General features: G+C 40.3%; 1 protein-coding gene and 1 non-coding gene across 10 annotated transcripts in view; both read right to left on the minus strand.

Annotated features, from left to right (window-relative positions):
- Positions 1-64: 64 nt before the first annotated feature.
- On the minus strand, positions 65-136 carry trnae-cuc (transfer RNA glutamic acid (anticodon CUC)). Its single transcript has one exon. It is a non-coding gene; the product is annotated as a tRNA-Glu (tRNA).
- Positions 137-9230: 9094 nt separating this feature from the next.
- Positions 9231-17736, minus strand: part of tpd52l2 (TPD52 like 2) — a 42349-nt gene continuing 33843 nt past the window's right edge. For 5 of the 9 annotated variants that reach the window (XM_008110229.2, XM_008110231.3, XM_008110228.3 and 2 more), the window contains 3 exons: positions 17068-17109; positions 14834-14882; positions 9231-11151 (listed from right to left, as the gene is read on the minus strand). In XM_008110229.2, the coding sequence (XP_008108436.1) occupies positions 11059-11151; positions 14834-14882; positions 17068-17109 (184 nt within the window). In that variant the 3' untranslated portion in view covers positions 9231-11058. The remainder of the gene's footprint in view (positions 11152-14833; positions 14883-17067; positions 17110-17736) is intronic. The other 4 variants (XM_008110232.3, XM_008110233.3, XM_003220656.4 and 1 more) reach the window with 1 other exon arrangement.

The following is a 17736-nucleotide window of genomic DNA, read 5'->3' on the forward strand; positions in this document are numbered from 1 at the left end:
AAAGTGAAGCATTCTGAAAGTAGAAATAAATAAATATAGAAATAAATAAAATTAAAAAACCATGTTCCCTGACCGGGAATCGAACCCGGGCCGCGGCGGTGAGAGCGCCGAATCCTAACCACTAGACCACCAGGGAAAGGTGATGGGACGGTTTCCTGCTTCATTACTTGTTCCTTTCTTTCCAATCTGTTTTTCCTCTCCTATTTCATTCTTTAAATGTTAATTTATTTTTCTTTAATATGATTTATTATTTTCTACATATTTACCCTTTAAATAGATAAATATTCTAATTGCTTTTAAGAAAATGCAAAATGGGAATTAGGCGACATAGGCTGCATCTATACTACCAAATAATGCAGTTTGAACTGCATTATATGGCCAGTAGAGAACCATATACATTAATGCAGTTTGAACTGTATTGAAACTGTGTTGTTGAAGGCTTTTCATGGCCAGAATCACTGGGTTGCTGTGAGTTTTCCGGGCTACATGGCCATATTCCAGAAGCATTCTCTCCTGACGTTTCACCCACATCTATGGCCGGCATCCTCAGAGGTTGTGAAGTCTGTTGAAAACTAGGCAGGTGGGGTTTATATATCTCTGGAATAATGTCCAGGGTGGGATAAAGAACTCTTGTCTGTTTGCATGTTGCAATTGGCCACCTTGATTAGCATTGAATAGCCTTACAGCTACAAGGCCTGGCTGCTTCCTACCTGGTGGAATTCTTTGTTAGGATGTGTTAGCTGGCTCTGATTGTATTCTGCCTGGAATCCACTCTAACTACCACCTTGTTATCGAGCAATTTAGAGCGGCAGCTGTCTCATCTGGGTGACTAGGCGTAAAACATAAAACCTTGGTCAAATATACACAGATTTATCATGGGAAGCGTTCCTTGTTATGCTTGTTGGTCCCTTTTGCAAATTGTCCAAGATTTAACTCTTATTATTATATCATTATTATTACATCAGCCTGGTGTCCTTGGCAAAACTATTAAGTTCCCTGATTATAAACTATCTTTTATTGAAGGGGCCACCATTGACTATAACCATATCAGGATATTTATTTTATTTTATTTTATTTACCTTATTTCTACTCCGCATTTTTGTACCTTGAAGGGAACTCAAGCTTACATATGGCAACCATTAGATGCCTTCAAATACATACAAACAGAGACTTAAAAACAATTAAATTTTAAAATAATACACATTAAAAAAACATTACAGTCGATATTAAAATCACATCATCCAAAAATCATAGTCCAAGACTACACAGAGAAGCCATTGACATCTACAAGAAGCATGTGGACAATTTCGACAGAAAGGAAGAAACCATGAAAATGAATAAAATCTGGCTACCAGTATTTAAAAACTCCAAAATCAGGAGAGTAAATAAAGAACAACACTCAGAAAACAGGGGAATTCCAGACAAGAAACAATATTTAGTAAAATATGTCTGCGTATTATAACATTGACCAGGGCATTACTTTTGTGAATGTTGAATGTATATGTTGCTCTAATATACATACTGTGTATATAACATATGTTTTGAACCATCATTGTGTTTTGTATATCTCTTTACAAAGAAACAATCAGGGCCAGCTGACACCTCCCAACCAAGGATTCCCCCAGGCAGGAAGCAGCCAGGCTTTGGAGCTGTAAGGCTATTCAATGCTAATCAAGGCGGCCAATTGCAACATTCTCAATTGCCTCAGACAGACAAGAGTTCTGTCTCCCACCCTGGACATTGCATAGATATATAAACCCCACTTGCCTAGTTTCCAACAGACCTCACAACCTCTGAGGATGCCTGCCACAGATGTGGGCGAAACGTCAGGAGAGAATGCTTCTGGAACATGGCCATACAGCCTTATAGTGCAGCAAATATATACCCAATTGAATAAAAGTACTCTTGTGTGTGTATATGAACAGTATGCATAGATTTATTGCACACATTTGTATTTGTATTATACAATATATTGTATTTATAATATCACTGCACTTGTAACAATATTATATAACGTGTTGTAATATGATGTTCCCAGCCTTGACTTTTAAAAAGGGCGATCAGAGGACGGGAAGTGTATTGCTTCCGAATAAATGAATGAATGCATCATTTCTGGGCAGCTGCGAGAATGTCTGGGGAGGGGGATTCCGAGGAACTCCCGAAAATTCCCGAAGTCTACGTCACGCGTTCCAAGCAAGCTGATTGGCTGTTTAGGCTCAGCTCTTTCAGGAGTTGTCACTCAGTCACTCACTTCTTTCCAGTTTTTGTTTCAAGCAGGATCCACATTCAACATTTCTTTCACTTTCCTTTCCTCTCTTTCTCTCTGTCCCCTTTTAAATCCAAGCATTTCAGATACAAAATTGCATCTGCACTGGAGATTTAACTAACTCAATACAATGGGATTATGGTACAGTAGAGTCTCACTTATCCAACATCCGCTTATCCAACATTCTGGATTATCCAACGCATTTTTGTAGTCAATGTTTTCAATACATCGCGATATTTTGGTGCTAAATTCATAAATACAGTAATTACAACATAACATTACAGCATATTGAACTTCTTTTTCTGTCAAATTTGTTGTATAACATGATGTTTTGGTGCTTAATTTGTAAAATCATAACCTAATTTGATGTTTAATAGGCTTTTCCTTAATCCTTCCTTATTATCCAACATATTCGCTTATCCAACGTTCTGCTGGCCTGTTTAGCTTGGATGTGAGACTCTACTATACATGTAATAATAATAATAATAATAATAATAATAGTCGCATTGACAAAAAACAACAGGAAAAACTCAGCCGCTATCAGTACCTCAGGATTGAACTTCAAAGACTCTGGCAGAAACCAGTGCAGGTGGTCCCGGTGGTGATGGGCACACTGGGTGCCGTGCCAAAAGATCTCAGCCGGCATTTGGAAACAATAGACATTGACAAAATCACGATCTGCCAACTGCAAAAGGCCACCCTACTGGGATCTGCGCGCATCATCCGAAAATACATCACATAGTCCTAGACACTTGGGAAGTGTTCGACTTGTGATTTTGTGATACGAAATCCAGCATGTCTATCTTGTTTGCTGTGTCATACAATAAAATAATAATAATAATAAATACAGGAAAATAATACAAGTAATAATAAATAGAGTAAAATAATAAATGCAATAATAATAATAATAATAATAAGATCAGAGTGAAATAATAAATGTATTATTATTAATAAAAAATAAAGTAAAATAAATGTAATAGTAGCAACATTAATAGAGATAAATAATAAATGTAATAATACCAATAATAATAGAGAAAAAGAATAAATGTACCATATATTCTCGAGTATAAGCTGACCCAAATATAATCCAACCAGGACCCTCACCTGAGTATAAGTCGAGGGGGGCTTTTTCAGTCTTAAAAAAAGGGCTGAAAAACTAGGCTTATACTCGAGTATATACAGTATGTACATATGTGTTTGCAGCTTTGTTTGTAGTACAAAGTGACTTGATGGATCTGGACCAAAAATGCATACATATATCCGTCATTACCCAACTTAAAATCATTGTGGGTTTTCACTACAACATCTAAGCCATTTTGGGATAAGATCCTTAAAAAAATTAAATACATTGCAGGATATACATAGAAAGAATTAGCTACTGGCTTATAGGGTATGTATATATAGGAATGTTGATTTATCCTAGGGCACAGTATGTGCTCCATTGCTCTATGCCAGGCATGGGCAAATTTTGGCTTTCCAGGTGTTTTGGACTTCAACTCCCACCATTCCTAACAGCCTCAGGCCCCTTCCTTTTCCCCCTCAGCCGCTTAAGCGGAAAAGGAAAGGGCCTGAGGCTGTTAGGAATGGTGGGAGTTGAAGTCCAAAACACCTGGAAAGCCAAAATTTGCCCATGCCTGCTCTATACTCATTCATGCAAATATCTTATCTCAGCTGTATGCATGATCCTAGCAGGGAAGACAACACTGTCCTCCTCCCACAGTCCCTAGGAATCCAGATTATTATTCCAAATCGGACAAAAATGATAAAGATCACACCTTGATGGTGCTCTGTCTCACACTGTTCGATTAGAATATCTCTTGCTGAGCTGCTGTGAACACAGAAGGATTGCCCTGCAGGATCTGATCAAAGGCCTGTCTAGCGGTTTTTCCACTTTTATCTCAGAATCATATAATCCTAGAATGGGAAGAAACCTCATGCAGGGACACACCATCAAAGCCCTCCCAGCAGAGGGCCATCCAGCTCTGTTTTAATGATTTAGACATGAAGCAAATCGGTTTGCCTTCCTCATTTTTGAGATCCCAGGTTCAAATCCCGGGAGCGGAATGAGCGCCCGCTGTTAGCCCCAGCTCCTGCCAACCTAGCAGTTCGAAAACATGCAAATGTGAGTAGATCGATAGGTACTGCTCCGGCGGGAAGGTAACAGCGCTCCATGCAGTCATGCCGGCCAAATGACCTTGGAGGTGTCTACGGACAACACCAGCTCTTCGGCTTAGAAATGGGGATGAGCACCAAACCCCCAGAGTCGGTCACGACTGGACTTAACGTCAGGGAAACCTTTACCTTTACCTTACATACTCTCCAACTGTCCCAATTTGACAGGGACCGTCCCAATTAATTGTCCTTGCAGACGGCCAATTCTCTCACACCAGATGCGACTTGCAGTTTCTCAAGTCGCTCCTGAGACGGAAAAAAAAATTGTCTGTTGTCCCACTTTCTAACCTGGTTTTAAAATTTTGTAATTTCTCTACCTTCCGCTTTGTTTTCAGTTTGCTGCAAACCGAGTTCAATATAGTACAAAAATCTTTGCATTCTGTTCACTAAACAGTTAGGAGAGGTACATGAAACTGTGCATTTCCTGTTGTTGTTGTTGTTGTTGTTGTTATTATTATTATTATTATTATTATTATTATTATTATTATCTGCATTTCTATACCGCTTTTCTCACCCCTGAGGGGACTCAAAGCGGTTTACAACATAATAAATGGCAAAATTCAATGCCTTACAAATATATAAAAATATATCACATATCTAAATAAAATACATACATACAATAGACTCAGGCAAAAGCAAACTGGTGCAGCCTTTCCTAGCTTGTGTATTCTTCCTCTTTAATAACCCCTACTTTTTTGATATAATATTACCTGGCCACATATGTCCCAGTTTTCATCTTTGTAATGTTGGATGTTTTGTTAGTAAGCTGAGTTATATTGTGTTTGCATATGGGAGCAATATTAAGAGTCATTATTGATACAGCACATTGTCCATCTGTATTTGAAAGTCACCAAAGGGTGCATCTACACTGGAGAATTAATGCAGTTTTACACTACTTTAACTATCACGGCTTAACTAACGGCCATTGAAATCTACAAGCATGTGGACAATTTCAGCAGAAAGGAGGAAACCATGAAAATGAACAAACTCTGGTTGCCAGTATTAAAAAAAACTCTAAAATCAGGACAGTAAATAAAGAACAACAAATAGAAAAGAGGAAGTCTAGACAGGAAACAATCAGGGCCAACTAAAACCTCCCAAAAAAAGATTCCCCCAGGCAGTAAGCAGCTAGACATTGAAGCTGAAGGCTATTCAAGGCTAATCAAGGTGGCCAATTGAAACATTCACACCTGCCTCAAATAGACAAGAGTTCTTTTTCCCAACCTGGACTTTCCACAGATATATAAACCCCACTTGCCTAGTTTCCAATAACCTCTGAGGATGCCTGCCATAGATGTGGGTGAAACGTCAGGAGAGAATGCTTCTGGAACATGGCCATACAGCCCAGAAAATGCACAGCAACCCAAGACAGCTCAGTTTGCCTGCAATAAGACTTCAGTAGCAGCCAAGGGAGGAATGCTGCTTAGTTTGTCAGAGGTTGATCCAAAGCCATCATTTGAAGGCATGCTTCATAGGAACTAATTCTACCTCGGAAACAACAACAATAAGGCTGGTTATATAAGGAAACTAGTCACCAACCGTGGGGTGAAAAATTGTGTGCAATTTTGAAAGCTGATTTAGTTAAGAATGACAATAAACCAATTGAGTCTTTGTGTAACATAAGACCAGGCATTTAACTAATGCTATATATTTTTCACAGCCATTGTTGCTCAATAAAAACGATTCTGTAATTTTCATGTTACAGAATGATTACAAGGCAAGGGTGAAGTACAGCGTGTCAAAAGCACTCCTGCAGATTATGTCTCAAGCACAAAAGCAGAACTTGTAAAATAGGGTAACTTTGCCCAGCTGGCAGGTCTCAGCGAGTGATCCTTCATGTTTCTGTATCTTGCCATTTATGCAAAATGGCAAACTCGGAGGTATCTTTTGGATGCGAAGGCTGCATCTAAATTGTGGAATTTACTTTGACACCCCTTGAATTGCTATGGCTCAACGCAACTGAATCCTGGAAGCTGTAGGTTATTGAAGCATCCACACTTTCTTTGGCAGAGAAGACTAAAATTATTATTAAGCCTACAGCTCTGATAATTCCATAGCATTGAGCCATGGCAGTTAAAGTTATGAGGGAATATATTTAAATACTAGCTGTGCCCGGCCACGCGTTGCTGTGGCGAAGTCTGGTGGTATGAGAAATAAAGTATTGAGGAATTGGTGATAGTTAAGGTAAAGGGTAAAGGTTTTCTCCTGACATTAAGTCCAGTTGTGTCCGACTGCACACTGAAGTGGATTATATGGCAGTGTGGAGTCAAGATAATCCAGTTCAAAGCAGATAATATAAGATTATAAATGGGTTATATAGCTGTGTGGAAGGGCCTTGAGTCTACACTACCATATAATCCAGTTCAGATCTGATAATTTGTATTTTATAGGCAGTGGGGAAGAGGCCTAATTGAGGCCTAACTCTGCCTGTCCCCTGGGCTGAGTGGGTTGCTAGGAGACCAAGTGGGTGGAGCTTAGCCTTTTAAGTGGCAGCAATTGGATAAAAAAATTATTCATCTCCCTCTAATTAGGACTTTATTTTTCTTTTCTTTTTGTTATATGTACGTAGAGGCATGGATGAGGGGTTGTGCTGCCAAGTTTGGTGTTTCTGGGATGTGTAGTTTTGTTGTTTTGTCCTAGGCTGAAATTTCATTACCCTTTTATATATATAGAAGATTTTGAAGGATATCCTACTGAAGCTTGTTTTCTGCTGTTCCAGACTTTCACATCAGACTTTTTCACTGCAGCATGACACTGTTGGCTCAGGCTCATGTAACAATGGGATCAAATTAGAGGAAAATAGATCCCAACTAAAGATTAGGAAGAACTTCGTTAACTGTTAGAGAGACAGTGGAATAAGCTGCTGCCTGAGAGTCCAGTGGAGTCTCCTTCTCTGGAGGTTTTTAAATTGATGGCCATCTGTTGGGAGTGATTGGATTGTGTATTCCTGCATGACAGAATGGAGTTGATTGAGTAGTCCTTCTCTAAGATTATAATATACCACCAATAAAGCTCATGCTTTTGCAGCAATGGAAGTCAATCTGGAGGGCCAAAGTTTGCCCATGCCTGGTTTAAGGGGTACAACATCTGACACCTCTTACTAGATCTTGGAATTCTATTAAAAAGCACGCAGACATACCTGTTGAGCCTAATGTCTGCCAATTCCTGGAGAACCCATTTGTGAGACATTTTTCACTTGGCAAGCGAGCATGGCATAGTGGTTTGAAGGGTAGACAGGACTCTGGAGACCATGGGAACTCACACTTTCAGCCTCAGAAAACTCATGAGACTTGAGGCCAAAACGACCTTCTTCTACGCCATTTCGGCTCATTCGCCAACCTTTTTTCATCTCGCCACCCTTCCTAACTCAACCACCTGAAGCAGACAAGACACACAAATGAGTCCTAGAACAAGCCTAAAAGCCAAGATGGCTAAACTGAATGTTTTATAAGGCAGAAGTCAGTAGGAAAAGGGTGACCCTGTTTCAGATGGGCAGACTCCATGAAAGAAGCTATGGCTGAAAAACCTGAGTTGCTGCAGACAGGCTGATTTGAGGCCTCTCATTTATGGGGTCACCATGGGTCAAAGTCAACTTGAAGGCAGCCAACAACCAAAAAAAGCTGATTGAAGTATAATCACCTCGGAAACAGCCTATCATGTCACCCAGTTAGTATGGCTGAACCTGTTTCATAACTAGGGACAAGGCTTTCATAACTGGGGAAGAGGCTGGAATTGTATGAAAGATGTATGATTGGGGTCTATATAGTCTAGAGATACCATCCTAAGATTGAAGCCTGGAAAACTACAGGAAGGAGGTGAAGAATTGATGGACTATAATTAAAAGTTGATGAGAATTGTGACAAATGATGAACTGTTGACATTGCTGATTTGATTAACTTTAGGTGAATTATGATGTGTTTACATTATCAGACACAATGGCTCTTTAAGGAAATATTTACAAGGTTCCTCACTTTAAGAAGAAGGTCAACACAAGGCTCCTTACCTTTACCAACACCAATTAAGAAGAGTCAACATCTGCCAGGAACTGAGATGGCGCCAGGATGTTTCAGGCTGGAACAACATCTATCATTCATGTACAATTTTGGAACAACATCAGCAAGAAATATTGCTATATAAGAGACTAATATTCCAAAATTGTGGCAGAACAGAGAAGCCTGGTCACCCGCTATGTTCTTCTCCTTGGGAAGGAGAGAGATGGTGTACCTTTGGGAGTGGCAGATCTGTAATGGAACGCAGTCTGGTCACTTGCTCCTTTTCTCAAGGGAAGAGAAAGGAGTGCAATTTTGGAGTAACGATACATCTGCACAGAGTCCATTTCTGCTGTGGAGAAAACAGAAATCTGACCCTTGGCATTGTTCTTAGGGAAAGGTGCATTTTGGAAGTTTTGGAACTGTGCTGCAAGGAAAACAAGGACTGACCTAAATGCAGGTGTTCTTCACAGCGGAGGAATGGAAAAATGGTGATGTATACGTGAGGATGAATGAATGTATATGTGTAATGTGAATGCTGACTAAAAATGTAATTCCCCTTTGTTTTGTTAGCCAATGTAACTGTAGGTTGTTTGTGGATTCAATGTAGTTACATAAAGTCTGTATGTCCAATGTTTTTTTGTGTGTGTAAAAGTTCAGATACCCTTTCTCTTACTGGAAAATTGCAATAGCAAGAACCTATGCTTTAAAGTTACTGAAAAGTTATTCTTAACAAGGCCACTGCACCTCTTGGCAGATATGTAAATAGTAGCCGGCCATAGGCCAAACATGAAGACAGGCACTTTGCTTTTCCAAAAGGATTATTTTATTGACAAAGTTTTCCCCAAAGAGTCACCTGTACAGAAGAAACAGTCCAGTCAGCTCCCTGCCCCTTTGAGGCAACTTCTGCCCCAACTTTCAACCCTGGCGGCTAACTTTGCCCCCAAAAACTCCCCACACACCAGACGTCACTTTCTGCAACCTTCCCACATCTACGGTGCCAGGTTTCACAGCATGGGAGCCATCCATCAGCAACATAGGACATGGGGAAGAACTCTACAATCAGCGTTGTGGTGTTAAAACTTGCTTCTCAAAGGCCCAGGCAGCGGAGAGGACAAATTAGGGCTCACAACTTTCCATGGGTGTCTTGAAACAATCCGCTTTCCTGATATGTACTTGGGGACACTGCTAACCTTCCACTGAGCCTCTAAGGCACAGAAAGGTTGGATGATTCAAGAGGCACCTTTGCCTTAGGATTAAAGTTTAGGGCTGTGAATGGTTCTCAGCCTTTTGAAAACACCGCTGTGTTTACCTAATTATAGCCAATATCAAGTGGGGAGAAAGGGTCAGTGGCCCCAAGGATAGACCAATGATAGTGACCACAATTGGATCACAATGGATTTGAATGAAAAACTTAAGAGGTGGATCTCATCCCTGTCTTAAGGAGGAACCTAGCACAGGAAAAAAAACCCCTTATCTAATTGGAAGGAGAAGAGTCTCAAAGATGGAAATCTTATATTGTCCTTTCTGAAGCAGATTCAATGGGCAACTTTAAGAGGGAGAGAAGCAAGTTCTACACACTCAGAGGAGAGAGAGCGACAGAGCATGTATGCACGAGCACAAAGCAGGCGTGTGTACAGTCACGCACCACTGAAATGAACACAAGACTCGGCACATCCACATGCGGTTAACTATGGTAGGATGCAGGACTCCGGTGCTTTGCCCCATTCCCTCCCTTCCCCCCACCCCAAAAAATCCTCACACTATTTCCATCCCTGAAATATAAAAAGGTTATAAACAAGTAAAGCAGGTGGTGATGTAAGGCTTGTGTTTTCAGCTTCAGCTTCCGCATCCTGAAGGCAGAATTGCCCCTAAATAGCGATGCTAAAAGCCGATATGTTGTGAACTCCACTGCATTCCAAAAAAAATAAAGATTCTGAGATTTATTAAAGCTAGAGAAACTCTGTAGCAAGCTAGGCAGTTGCTAAATAGAGGTCCTTTTCTAGGTGCCTACTAAGGAAGAAGAAGAAAGGTATTTTTAAATTTTCCCCAACCCAACTTCTATATCTTAATGGAGACCAGATCTTTCCAAAGCTTTCCTGGGCTACTCAAAATTGCAAAGGAATCAGGAGGAGTCAGAAAATAGATGAAAGCTAGAAAGTTATTTGGAACAGGAGACAGAGTGCCATACAGCACCCAAGCTTCCCTGTACAGCTAGCACATCTTGGAAGTACTCTTCCCATATTGCATAAAGCAATCAAATTCTGCCTGCACATGAGGTGGGGTGACAAAGAGGATGGGAGTGCAAGCCTTTGGTGCCAAAAGGGCCGTTGGGTCAACATTACAGAATCCCTCTTGCTGATGTCTTTCCAGACAGGAAGGAGCAAGGTGTTCCATCTGGACACCTTTAGTGTAAAATATATACGTGTACAAAATACGGTGTGTTCACTTTATTGGACCTGAAGAATCCAGCAGCAAAATAATGTCTATGTATGATATATGGGTCTCTCTCTTCAGAGTGGGACCTGGCTCTCCCACCCACGCCCTTTTTTCTTTTTCTTTTTTTTTCTTGCAATGTTGGGAAGAGCAAACGAAGGGGCTCAGGCAGTCAAGTGCCACTGTGCAGTGGACTTAGAAAGGTGCGTTGTCCTGGGAGGGCTTTTCAGCAGATGCCGGAGGGGAGTGGAGCTCATCACCACCATTGTCTCTGCCCACCACTTTCGACTGCACAGAGGGGAAAGAAGATGAGAAGAGGAACAAACAGATTAAGAGTAATAATAATAATAATCATCATCATCATCATCTTTTATTTATATCCCACCACCATCTCCCAGAGGTGTAATATTCAAAATACAACAAGTGCAAAACAAAACACAGACAATAAACAGTTAACAGAACATCATAAAATTCACAGTGCTGCCTGGAAAAAACAATAAAATACAGCAATTGCTGTAGGTAAAAGAGCAGTATTCAATCTCAGAAGTGTAACGTGCTTAGTAAAGAAGCTGAAGGTCCTCATAAGCAGGGGTCCCCAAAGCAGGGGTCCCCAGGATCCGGATCCGGCCCTCCAAGGTCATTTACCTGGGCCCCGCCCTCAGTTTTAGACTTAGGCTCGCCCAAAGTCTGAAATGATTTGAAGGCACACAACAATTCTACTTGAGTATTGCATTGGCCAGAAGCAGGCCCACACTTCCCATTGAAATTCTGATAGGTTTACTGTATGTTGGTTAAAATTGTTTTTATTTTTAAATATTGTATTGTTCTTTCATTTACTAATATTGTGCTATGGTAATTAATATATTATGTATACATATAATATTGATACTAATATTATCATGTAATACAATATAATACGAATAATAATACAATATAATAATATTAATTATATATTATACTAGCTGTGCCTGGCCACGCGTTGCTGTGGCGTTGTCTGGTGGTGTTGGTGAGAAATTGTTGAGGTAATGGTGGTATTGAATGTCTGTTCTATGGTTGTCTTTATGTTTAGTATGCACACTGAAGTGGATTATATGGCAGTGTGGAGTCAAGATAATCCAGTTCAAAGCAGATAATATAAGTCTAAATGGGTTATATAGCTGTGTGGAAGGGCCTTGAGTCTACACTGCCATATAATCCAGTTAAAATCTGATAATCTGTGGAAGAGGCCTAAGTGAGGCCTAACTGTGCCTGTCCCTTGGGCTGAGTAGGTTGCTAGGAGACCAAGTGGGCGGAGCTTAGCCTTCAAACTGGCAGCAATTGGATAAAAACTATTATTCCTCTCCCTGTAATTAGGACTTTATTTTTCTTTTCTTTTTGTTGTATCAACCTAGAGCCGTGAATGATGGGTTGTGTTGTCAAATTTCAAGGTTGGGGGGGCCTGTAGTTTTGTTGTTTTGTCCGCTGCCCTGATGCCATCACTCTTTTATATATATAGATATTAAATGTAATATTCACTTCACTTCACTTCTTAATTTCTTAATATTACTAACAATGTTACAGTATATTGGTATAGTACAATATAATACAGTAGAGTCTCACTTATCCAACATTCGCTTATCCAACATTCTGGATTATCCAACGCATTTTTGTAGTCAATGTTTTCAATACAACTGAGACTCTACTGTAATATATAATGCTAATATTGTGCTATGCTAATAATATAATATATTGTATGTACATAAAACTTGTAGCCGCTCTGAGTCCCCTTCGGGGTGAGAGAGGGTGGGGTATAAATGTAGTAAGTAAGTAAGTAAATAAATAAATAATTGTTGTTGGGGGGGTTTTTGCACTACAAATAAGACATGTGCATAGGAATTTGTTGGGTTTTTTTTCCAAATGATAATTCAGCCCCCCCCCCCCAAACAGTCTGAGGGACCATGAACCAGCCCTCCACTTAAAAAGTTTGAGGACCCCTGCTCATAAGTATTATTAAAGAGTTTAAACATGGTTGAAGGCTTGTTGGAAAAGCCATGTCTTTAATTGTGTGCGGAAGGTTTGGAGGGTGGGGGCTAGCCGGATCTTCCTAGGAGGGCATTTCAAAGTAGAATCCATTTGGCACACTCACAAGAACATCAAGCAAAATTGAAGTCAGATTTTATTCCCCCCCCCCCCCCCCCCCACAATCTTTTTGGAAAAGCAGTGTATGGCAGATGAAAGATCCTTCTGACACATTCGTGAAACAATAGTTCTTTCTCCTATATTAGCGTAGAGCTCAAGTGGCCTGGCACCAACTGATGCACAGTAAGAAGCTCTTAGTTACGAGTGGGAATCGTGCCTCCCAGATGCTATTGTATTGCAAAATCCAGCAGTTCTAGCCAGCATGGGCACTGGTGAGGAATTCTAGGAATTGTAGTTAAAGACCTTAGAGGTTCCACTTTGCTCACTTCTATTCCAAAAACATGAAGGACCAACAACATAGATGAGGATTATGTGACCCTCTAGATCAGAGCTTTCCAAACATTCCATGTTGGTGACATAAGTTTTAAACATGCATCATTTTGTGACACTGTAATTAAATTTCACTAGCAAACTGGAAGTTAGGCCAACCCCTTATAAGAGATACAGAACATAAATAAATTATAATAAAATGGATGGAGGAACTGTTTATCTCATGAAAATCTTTCATTTGATTTTTAAAAATATATGATTTATTGCTTATGCCGCATATTCAGAAGTTTCTCATTATGTTCACAAGACACACCTACACACAGCAGCCAACACACTAATGTGTCACAACATATAGTTTAGAAGGCTCTATTCTAAATGTTGTTGAAGTGCATTCTCTAACACTCGACTTATGGCTGCTGAGACTTGCAGTTCAGCAAGATATGGAAAGCTATACGGTTCCCCGACTAGAACTAGAGAAATCAGCTGAGGATTTCCAGGGTTTTTTGCATCACCCACAAGGGCTGATGGGAGGTGGTTGGCCAGAAGCATTGGGGTGGAGGGCAATCATACTTTGCTCCTAGGAGTATTAGTATAAAGATGTTGTATGGCTATATAGTCAAACACAACCAATGGTGAGAAATGCTGGGCACTAAGTTTAAGACACTGAACCAAGAGGCCTGGAAATTCCCACCCGCCTGCGTGGGAAGTGGTGGAACTTCTTAAGAAGAAATAAAGGGACAGAAGGCAGGGGGAAAGAGGAGAAATGGAAGAGCGAAAGGAGACATACAGTCTGGAATTAGCTAAAAAGGCTCCAAAACCTTGCATGCTTAGAGGGAGCAGCTCCAAAAAAGGGCTAACAGACAAATGAACGAGGAATTGCAGTTGGTCTTTTGCATGTGAACACAAAGAAGGGGCTTAACAGGTAACAGGAGGGACCAAAGGACAGTCCAAAGGTTTAAAATGTCCATCCTCAAGTGAAGCAAAAGCCACTCTTTCGCAGAGGTTGGCCAGGTGAGAAAGCATAGTTGTTTGAAGGCAGCTTTGCTAACAAATCTAGAAAAACCAGATTTAATTTACAACTGGAAAAACAGCTTCGTAAGAGAGCTGTCTGCTTGATTGTTCCGTATCTGTCTTTGAAACCTTGGTCCCAAGCTGTCTACTCACCTGAATGCAAATCTCAATCTATAGAAAAACTAGCTCCCAGGGTGCCATTGTGTTGGTGTGTGATCATGAACTAATAGCCAGACTCAGCTTAGCCAATGTAGATTTGACTACAGAAGGCTGAGATCACAAGGACCAGAGAAGACACAGCCTTTACCTCAATGTCCAATTATGTTTCTACATTTTCCTGTGCAAAAACAGAATGACCTGCCTAGGTCTTGCAAAATGCCTTCACTCTGAGCCCACCCAGCCCTCTAGCATGGAAGGTATCTTTCTCATCCAGCACAGAAATGCGTTTGCCCCACATATGTGGTAGCACTGAATCTAGTCGCAGGGAGGATAGTTTGTAAGTATTACTTACCTTTATGGTTCCAACTCGGTCTTCAAAAGACTTGAAGGTTGCAGAGTTTCTTAAAAGAAAAAAAGAATCAATGTCAGACAATAAATCGTGGCAGCGTATCAGACACTTGGCCTTGGTGGGTATTCATGCAGGCCTTTCACTTTTATTGAGGCCTCTGGAAATGACTCAAGAACATTCATGGCCTTTGAAGAACTTAAGAGTGGACAAGGCTACGACATATGCTTTGCTTTGGTATAGGCCTGAACCTCCACTCTTCACAGAAATATTGCCAAAGTACAAATTCGAGCTTCAGCTTAAACGGGAAGCTCAAAAGTGGCACACATTTTCTCCAAATTTTTACCTCAACAAGAGCTAGATGCTTTTGAAATGATCTCATAATCACCTCTCACTTAAAATAAGTCTTTTTAGTACAAAGTGACCAGTGAAGAGCAGTACTTTTGTATAAGAAAGGTAGCACAATGCAACAGACCTGTTCTAAATAAGAAAGGAAATCTAGTCGGAACATCCTGATTGCCATGTTTGTTAGAAACTTTTAAAAATGGCAGCTGCCATGTGACCTGACTGGGACTTTGTTCTTTTGTGTGCCTTCGATCAAGTCATTTCCAATTTATGGAAACCCTAAAGCAAATGCCATTTCTTGAGGCTGAGAGTGTAGCTAACCAAAGGTCACTCATAGCTGAACAGGGATTCAAACCACAAATCTCCAGAGCTTATAGTCCAACACTCAAACCATTACACTATACTAGCTCCTACCTGGAACATTTCTGTGGACACCATAACTGTATTTTAACTGTCTGTTTAAATAAACTAGCTGTGTTTTAAAAGCCACATAAATTTTAAAAGAAATTATTATGGTTGTTTACATTTTTGTAGTATTCATTAGTTTAACTCAAACTGGGAATCACCTTGAGTCCCATTTTGGGGAAAATGGCGAGAGATAAAGTAAAATGAAATATCTATCCCAATGCTTCTTATGCTATCGAATGTAGGTGATTAACAGGGTTTCTTTCCCAATATGCCATGGACCAGTATTTCTATTTTGCTTTTTGATAATCGGGGGTTTTCTCTTTACTGGAAACTTGCTGCAGGTCGGTCCACAGAGTACCAATTTGACAATACAATACTGAAGGCGTTCATATTACGTAAGTATAGCACTACAATCCCATAAAAACTGCTGTGGCATCATCTATGGAATCCTGGGTTTTTTAGTTTTGGTGAGTCACTTGAACTCTGGGCTAAGAATTCCTAAATAACCCTGCCTAGATGGTAAATCCCAGGATTTCACTGGATGAAGCCATGGCAGCTAAAGTGGAATAATATAATAGTGCAATATAAAAGGGCTCTGGTTTAGTTGATGATTAAAGCTTGAAAGCTGAATAAATAGGTGTTTACTGGCTTTCCAGTTAGATTCTGTTTTCAGTTTGCCCTTTCAAACAAGTTGTGACACGAGAAAAGGCCCATATCTGTCTCTGACCTCAATGAGCCATCTCCACAGGCATGCCTCTTTCATGTTCGCTTACCTGCCGCCTTCAAGTCACCAATTGACTTATGGCTACTCCATGAAGTTCACAACGTTTTCTGGGGCAACAATAATCAGAGGCTCTTTTGCCAATTCTCAGCTTCGAAATACAACTGACAGCTCCTTACAGCACATGGGTGGTTCCCCAACCAAGCACCAACCAGGTTGGATTCTGCTTAGCTTTCAAGATCAAATGAGGCCAGGCGCCTTTAGGATATTTTAAAAAAGTGGTGATGTTGCTATCCCTCTCACTGTTTTTCACTCATTGCTGAAAACTAATTTAGATCTGGTAGACTTTTGCTGGCTGTGGCAGATAATGTCCTGATTTCAACTTCTATATCCTTGGTTGATTGGTTTATATTACTATCTTTTAAAAAATTAAATTGGAATGTTTAGCTATTGCAAATTCCCTTAGTAACAAAACCAGTGAGAGTACTGATTTTGCACTGGAAAAGTGGGATACAAATACTTTAATACATAAACATTTTGTTTAGTTGAATTTCAACTGTATACATTGGTACAGTTTGCTCCAAGAACCTTGTAGAAGAACTAATATAAGTTCCAAGTCTTAACAGTCATTGTAATTCTATCCTAAACCCTGAAAGATGATACCACATTTTCCCACGTCATCCTACCCACCACGCTTTTAGCAGATACCAAGACATTCATAGCAAATAGAGGTCTTGCCAAAAAGATAGGACCTTCACCACATTACCTCATAGCTGGCATACTTATCGAGTGACGAATGGAGTAGCTGCTACTCGGAAGCGTTAAGGGAAAGTAGGAAATATTAGGAACAGTTAAAATATCACCATGCCCCAGTCATTCAAAATGGTCCCAGTCACCTAGTTTGAATACAAGCTGCAAGGAGAAACATCTGAGAACACCTTCAGTGCTGCAATGATATTGCAGTGATTGCACTGGTATTGCAATCACTGCAATACCAGTGATACTTTATGGCATGAAGGTCCCAACTTATTCCCTTGACTTTTCCCCTCAACTACATTAAGCCATACAGCAAAGTGTACCATACGGACAGCTTTCCATATTATGTCTACTAATTCACAAAATCACAGATATTGAAAGAATCACAGATACAACCCACTGCTCAAGGCAGAATTTCTAGCCTCTTTTTGGAGATGATGAGAGAAGGAGACTCTACTGCCCAACAAGACCACTGGCTCCATTGCTGATTACTCCAACGGTCAATAGAAGTCTATCCTGTAACTTACAATCATTAAACCAACCCTCCAGAGAAGCAAAAAGCAAGCTTGCACCCTCCTCTTTCTGCCAGCCCTTAAGATACTCACTCATAGGTTTTGTTCCAACTTGTCTATATCTTTCAGTTCAGATAAGGTTGTTCCTTAGGACCAGAGATAACTAC

Source organism: Anolis carolinensis, chromosome 4, assembly GCF_035594765.1.
Source record: "Anolis carolinensis isolate JA03-04 chromosome 4, rAnoCar3.1.pri, whole genome shotgun sequence".
Lineage (NCBI taxonomy): Eukaryota > Metazoa > Chordata > Lepidosauria > Squamata > Dactyloidae > Anolis > Anolis carolinensis.